Below are 7,674 nucleotides of genomic sequence, written 5' to 3'. Positions count from 1 at the left end.
CATGAAAGTATAACCTCTTGGAATAAAAATAAATAAATAAAAAAAAAAGCATGGTTGAAGTGTTTTCCCCAGTACTGTAAATGCTATGTTCAATTTCCCGAATTGCCTAATAATTTCTTTGAGGTTAATTAAGGTAATAATATGCTTAAAGGGACACTATGTAATTTCTTCCCCCATCTAGTGGTGCAATTTTATTTTGCAAAGTTGAATGAATTTGCTCTCTAGCGCCTCACGTTTTCAAATGTGCGCTGCAACTTCTTGAACTACGGCAAGCGGAATGTGTCAAGATTCAAGAAGCTATAGCTTCAGACTCAAGGTCCATACAAACAAAAAGAAATCAAGACACACAGTACAAAGGATTACATAACACACATACAACAACACTATGAATACAGATGACAGATAACATGTCAGATAACATAACATCTCCTTTGGTGTGCAAGCAATGCAATTAGTCATATTCCGGGAGTTACCGGAAGTGACGTTGACGCAGCGTTAGCATTAGCCTGTGTTAGCAATAGGAGCATTAGCAGCGGTAAATAAACTCCCGGTAAACTTACAAACTTTCTAATGCCTCGTTTTGTGAGCTAAGAGCCTATGTGTACTACGGCAGAAGTTTGGTAACAATCAATGCATTATTAGTGGGATCATTTACGAGATAAAATCTATTTAGCATTTTTTTTTTTTTTTTAAACTTTATTAGTAAATCAACAAAATAACAGTTTACAAATGTGAGCATAACGCCAAAAAGAAGATATCCAGGGGGAGCATAGGAATAATAATAAAAAGAAGAAGATGATGCACTTACAAAAAGAAAGCTAATGAACACAAAGACATATGTGCCAAGGAATAAAATCTATTTAGCATTAGCGGCTGTAATAAGCCATTTGGCGGAAATGACGTCACAATGACGTCATTTCTGCTTGTAGGCCTGGTGGGGAAATCGCGATTCGAAGTGCTTTATGTCCCTCTCGGCACTTCGTCATTTTTCATAGAGCGGAAGGACATGGCAGCCTCCATAGAGCTTACCTGCTCTATGTAGATACAGACAAGTTATTCTTCACTCAGGAGGATAAGTGAGATTTTTGACAGAGATCATTTTACACCAATGAGAACTAACTTATGAATGAATATGTTGATTTGAGCTAATAAATGACTTAATTTATTACATAGTGTCCCTTTAATATTCATGCATCTGTTGAAATGACACGCAGGGTGGATAGATGGAGGATGGACTATCTCCAGCTGTCTCACAAATAGATTTTTTTACGAGTTGCATGAATTGACAGTTTACTGAAATTTAATAACAACCTTGTGTTTTGCTATGTTAATTATATAGAATCTTAAACCCTTAAACTCTACCTTCGACTACGCCATAAAAATGTTACTGTCACGTGGTCTACTGCAATCACGTTAACTCAGGTCTGTCGAAACACATGCCAAAAACACCCAAAGCCTCCCGTAGATGGTTGATGCAACCGAATGTGTCTCTCTCGATGACTATATTTTGACTTGCAGACGGAGAGACCAACTAGATTAATAAATTCCAGCATTGATCCTGGGGCAGGTAACAAACACTGCCCGTTAAAGAAGTAAATAAGATGTTTTTTTTCTCTCACAGAACAGTACTGGGACGCAGCGCCTCCACAATCAGCAGCCGCTAATAGCTTCTTTAACAGTATAACGAGATTATGAGAGGAAATTAGATGATTTACGCTTTGAAATAAAAGTGCTCGCACTATGAGTGGCACGAGCATCTCTTACTTGAACAAGTCTAACCGGATGTTGGTGTAATCTTTACCTCCAGCTTCCCGCTGTCACTGCTGCCAATATCCTCACAGTTGAAGGTGGGACTTGGTTTGTGCGTTGCGTTGGTGGATACAGTCAGAGCAGAGGACCGGGGACTTGGAGAAAAGCACTTTTCGGGATTTTCAGACACTCGCAGACTAATTTCTGCCACGACACCGAGAGACAGCAGATCGACCAACATGAAGAATCCTCTGTACTGGGCTGTGCTGATCGGAATGACCATCCTGTTGATGGAGCAAGGTAAGTGATGCCTTTTGACATCCTTGGAGCACTTGTTATCGCTGCCTTGGACTCTTTTTTTCTTTTTTTTTCTTTCTAAAGATGGGTTTGCTTCGTTAAGTGCCTCAGTCATATCGCAGACGGTGTTTGCCCCCAACATTTGACGCCGGGATTCGCGTTATCTAAGCCGCAGCTTAGATGAAGCGATTAGTAAAGTGCGGCTGAGCGCTCTTGGTGCCAGTGGCTCGTCTTCAAGTACCGGAGCGGTTGCTCTGAGTGTATTTTTACACTGGTTATGGTCGGCTTCAGCTTGATCCCTTTTTGTGCAAGTTTAATCCTGTCAGGACGATACCGTGCAAACAAGTTTGGCTTTGTTTGAGCATTTTTTGCCCCTCTAAAAGGAAAGTAATGAAATAAAAAGACAGCGGAGTTGATGCTGTTGCCAGCCTGACTGTACATGGAGACCTCACTCATGCAGCCCTGTAGCGCGAGGCACCTGCCCCGCGCAGTTATCCTTTTTTTGCGTCCGTTGCTTATGCTTTGCGCGGATCATCATGACGCATTGGAAGTCTACCGGACTGGAGGTCTTTGCTGCAAAGTTGATTAAGTAATAGCACTTAATCCACATTGACTGTGTGGTCAGGTCACCCAGGTTAAGCCATGTGTTCTCCGGGCAGGGAATATAGCTTCACTGTTAGAGGGGAGAACAGAAGCAGCTCAGGCTTTCTAACCTTGTTTACATCTGACATTAAAAGGTTCACTTCTGCTGCTAGATTTAAGTAGAGGTGCACTCAAAAACAACAAATAAAGGCCAGTTATCAAAACAGAACCTTGATAAGCCTTAATCAATATATTGTGTATTTGTCTTGGTCTCCCTTCAGGCGGTATTATCACTGTGACCCAAGGAAAGATTAATTCTGAAAATCCCCCTTGTCCTTTTACAAGTAGCCTACTCTTGACGTTGGAATCGAATAGTTCCTCTGATTAAATAAATGAATAAATAGAAAACTAGAAATAGAAAGAAACTCATCTTTCTCAAGCTCATGGATCTTTTATTTGGCACAGACCCCCTTTTACATGCATCTCGGGGTGCACAAAGCTTTATTTCACCCATGTTAATATTCAAACTCCTGCAACAGCAAAAACAGACAGAGTGAAGATTTTGGTTTGCGAGGCTCAAGTAAACTTTGACAAAACATTGTCGAAAAGGAGAGAAAAGATTACAGGTTTCTAATCCAAGTGCTGTGAATCTTCACTGGCCTCGCAATTCAGTTGCAATTTACTTGTCCACTTGTTGCTCTATATTCCACCACCATATCACCTCTCACAGTAATTTCAGGAGCTACCATCTAGCTACTTTTTCTTCTGATTTAGTGTTTCGCAGCTGCGACTCTGTTGTTCCATGTAAGCTGAAAAATTACCGGGGTGCCAGTACATTCTGTCCTATCAGTTTTGGGTCTCTGATTAGAGATGATACAGAAACTATTAACTCTTAAGAAAGTCTTAACTGTCTTGTTTTCATCCATTCACTCTTTTCTTTTTGTTTCATTATCTGTTTCTGCATCACAGCTATTTGGTTAGAGACCACAGTTTCCAGGTCATGCCGTAGGCACTAGAACTACCTGGTTAAAGGTTAGAAGTAGGATTGAGAATTAATATCCATGGCTGCCAATAATTCGAAAAGATTTTCAATTCTTTTTAATTCCTTAGTGCACATATAGATAGATCCTGGAAGATAGCTACTGGATACCTCTCTGTAAGGGTCTACCTTGGGATTACAATCGACATAGCTAAAGATTTATATGGGCAGGTTTCTTAGTTATACAAAAATTAACATTTTGAGTTTGATTGTTCAAAATAAAGATTTTTTGGTTCACTAAACAGAAAATTGAACCCCCTATTACAGTATATTATATACTAGTGGTATATGGAATAAATCACACTGTGTGGATGGTGGAGCGGATAGGGGTTGTTTTAACCCCCATTTAATGAAATTCAGCACATATTGTACCCTTTGATACTGTACATGATTATTCATGTTGACTGGTACAGTCATTATTTAGCAGGCAAGAATAATTTCAAGTCAAACAAACCCTCTGAATATCTGACATTTTGAAAAATATAGACATTATCGGGGGAACAAGCTGCACAGGAGATAGTATTTTGTTTTGTGTCATGTTGCCATGATATGTGTGCTTTTTATACACCTAAAAAAAAAATCCACCTCCCCATCTTTTCCTTCAATTCCAATCCATCCTACAGACAGTGCTAAAATTGTGCTAAAGTCATTTGCATATCAGTAGATCTCTGGCAGAATCGGAGGTGTGCTAGATTAGATTAGATGGAATTTAAATAGTTCCCATGGGAAAATTGGGTCATTGCAACAGCAGAGTAGGGCAAATGCGATTTATTTGCCAATACGTGTAAGATATCAAGTAAAAAAAACCCAAAGAACATAATTGAATAGTTGGCAGATTCATAGGTGAGGAGAAGTATACTGGGAACGCAGAGGGGATAGCTTTCACATAAATAGAATTTTCTTTTTATAACTTTCATATATAGGCGTAGGTTTTATATACTGCAAACTACACTGTGTCCCCCTGCCATTTAGATTTTACTATTGTAATTTTTTTTTTGTTGAAATATAAAGTTTCAGATTCAAAAAACGTCCTCTTCACAGAAAGACACTTTCAGCAGAGCCAAATTCGTTGAGGACAGCCATCGACTTTGACCGCTGGAGGTGAGAGGGCAGCTAGAAAGAATAGGAAAACAAGACCAAAAGACTTAAACACCGACAAAAACTAAGCACAGGAAAAGTTGGTTGAGCCCGTCGACACAAATCAGAAATATGCGGCTACCAGAGGCAGAAAGGGAAAAAAACAAAAGCTGTATAAAACACACACAAAGACGTGACTGTGACTTACAAATGTATGAAGCACGATAGTGGGAAGAGTAGAGGAGGTATTCTCTCTACATTACTGAAGGCATTTTTAATCAGCTGGAAGCTTCCAGTGAGTTATTGGTAAAATTATAATGACTTGTAACCACATTTTGTTTGTTGAGAAGCCAAAAGAGATACAGATTTGAACTTGGAAGCACATTTATGAGTTTTTGCAATACAAAATATTTAATAATATCTGTCATATAAGGTGTAATGATACTAAGAAGTTATGTTGATCAACTGATACATGGCTTACATACTGCTGGTAATAAGCATCAGACTGAAAAACAGTTTTTGGTTATTTATTTGTGCTGTCTCTCACCTATAACCCCATGTAGCAGTGATGCCATAGGGCTCTGAAGTGAAACTGTAGATCATTATATTACTGTTGCACTGTTGTGATGATGTTTTGGCAGACTTGCTGTAACTGGTTACGGTTGAGTAGAGGTTTTTTTGTCTGCTGTCGAGCAGTTGAATTGATGATATGCAGTGTATTTTAGTTGTTTATATGTTTTGTATCTAAAGTATGAACATTAACATCAGATTTGGAATATTATAGAGGTACAAGTAAAGTAGTAAAGGTACAGTGTTGAAAAGAGGGAAAAAACAAGACAGGAACACTTTAGAAAAGTTTAAGTTCCACCAAACATTGCATTGGTACAATACTCCAGGAAATAAACTGGAGCAGATTTCTAAATGGTTAAAGCAACAGTTGCTGAAAATGAAAAGCTTTTGACAGAACACATGATATTTTGCTTTTGGAGGAAGACAGGAGAAACAGGAGGGATTCTTTTGCAGATCCAGGTAGTTGTCAATCAGGCCGTGAGTTGCAGGGCAAAGCAGTAAATCAGAGAAATGCAATGCACCATTTGTTCCACAGCGATATTGTTCTGTAACACAAAACAAACATGTCCACACTTTTACACGACTCCGTGTATTCGTGTGGCAGGGCAGCCCCGTCTCGAGGAAAGATGAGATCGGGCTGGTATTGTAATGTCCAAGCATGAGTTTTTCTCAAACCCCTAATCAAGTATCTTATTTTCAAACCATAATCAGGTACTTTATTTCGTATCCCTACTGAGTTGTTTCATATTGTAATGCTGACTAAAATGCGTTTGCATGTATGTGAAACCAAAAAAAAAAGGAAAAAAAAAGACAAATGGTAATATTTACAGTAAAACGAGTGGTTTCTTGGAGGATTTAAAGATGTTTGTAGATAAAGCTGAGGTTACATGTGAGCCCCAAAGCGTGTCTGCTTTTGGTTTCTAAAAATGTGAAATGACAACGTCTTTCCCTGGTGGCTGGGCCGGAGAAGATACTGTATTGTTGGATTTTATGTGAAAGTCTCCATTCTGCTGACAAAGCCTTAATCGTGTGGAACACTAACTCTAGTTAAAATGTTCTTTTTCTCAATAGTTTTCAGACTCCTCTACAGTTATTGGCTGGTGTCTACACACCCTTTGGCACCAAGGTTGCAGCCCAAAAATGTCCAGAACAAGACAAACTAAGAAAAAAAACCCAGGAAAAACAAGCAAAAGGGCTATGTTTCTGCAGGGAGACACCACCATACACTTCACTGCCCTGTGGCAATTACATTTTATTTGTCTGTATATATTTTATGTATTTTTTTTTTTTCAGGAAAGCTGTTTTGTAAGTATGTATTTTGCCATTAATATGCATGAACATGCAAGACTGTGGGACTATTTTTAATAAATGGGGTAGCTGCTACAGTAGCTCCTGTTATCTGATCTGACTGTAATCACCAAAGTCTGCAGCCTGAGCACATTGTGAATCACTCATGTGGGGATTTTGGTTATGTTCAGCTGTGTACAATCTGGATTTACCTATATTGGTAGAAAGAAGTGCCATGGTAAAGGTGCTCTGCTGGTTGGATGAGGCCGGAGGAGTAGTGTACATCTGGGTGGCAGTTAACACGAATAAGTGCTTGATGTGCTTCTTTGGGCACCTTGAGGGGATAAGCTGCAGGCTGCAATTGCTGGGGGGGCTGCACCAGCTCACTGAGGGTGAGTGGCTTTGTCCTCAAAGAAGATGAGTTCAGTTTCCTGTGGCATTATTTTGCTTCGATTTATTCTTTTCCATTCTTTCCACTGGCATTGAACTCCAGGAAACAAAAAAAATCATGTACAGTACATCAGAGTGTCGTGCCGTCCTTTGCCTTTCTTGTGTACGATGGGAAAACATGTGGGAATATGTCAAGGTCGGCTTCCCAGCGCCCTCGATTGAATATGGAGGTCATGTTCTACCATCTAATACATTTGCCACAGCCCATGAAAAAATATATTCTCGCTTGACAACAAAGACATATGAAAAAAAATTTTATTGCAAAGAATGTGTCCTTGAACTGAACCATATAGGTCTTGTATTTTCTGTAAAGGATAGGAGTCTCATTGGAGTGTAGTAGAATCACAAACAAAGAGTGCCTCTGGGTGTCCTGCAAACTGAATCTACAAGCAGGTTTTCTATTTCTGTTATTTACTGGCATTAAGAAGAAGTCTTGATATAAATTAGGGGTAATGGAATCTCTGAACTGGCAAAGATTAAAAGTATGTGACTCATCAGATATTTTTCAATCGAGATGCAAACAATTAACTCCTGACTGACCAGCACCATATGTTACTCGAGATATTACCTGTGCGATCTTTCATCATATTCTTCTTTGATGTCCACTACAGTTTATTCCTCCT

The 7,674-nt window shown here is 39.2% G+C and overlaps 1 protein-coding gene across 3 annotated transcripts in view; it reads left to right on the top strand.

Moving 5' to 3' along the window:
- The first annotated feature begins 1,857 nt into the window (after positions 1–1,857).
- The window catches only part of ntm (neurotrimin), a 442,255-nt gene continuing 436,438 nt past the window's right edge, over positions 1,858–7,674 (top strand). For all 3 annotated transcript variants that reach the window (XM_075486521.1, XM_075486520.1, XM_075486519.1), the window contains exon 1: positions 1,858–2,049. In XM_075486521.1, coding sequence (XP_075342636.1) covers positions 1,989–2,049 — 61 coding nt within the window. In that variant the 5' untranslated portion in view covers positions 1,858–1,988. The remainder of the gene's footprint in view (positions 2,050–7,674) is intronic.

The sequence above is a fragment of the Odontesthes bonariensis genome, chromosome 16, assembly GCF_027942865.1.
Source record: "Odontesthes bonariensis isolate fOdoBon6 chromosome 16, fOdoBon6.hap1, whole genome shotgun sequence".
Taxonomy (NCBI): domain Eukaryota; kingdom Metazoa; phylum Chordata; class Actinopteri; order Atheriniformes; family Atherinopsidae; genus Odontesthes; species Odontesthes bonariensis.
The sequence above is the reverse complement of the archived record's forward strand: the minus strand, read 5'-3'. Positions and strand labels throughout refer to the sequence as shown.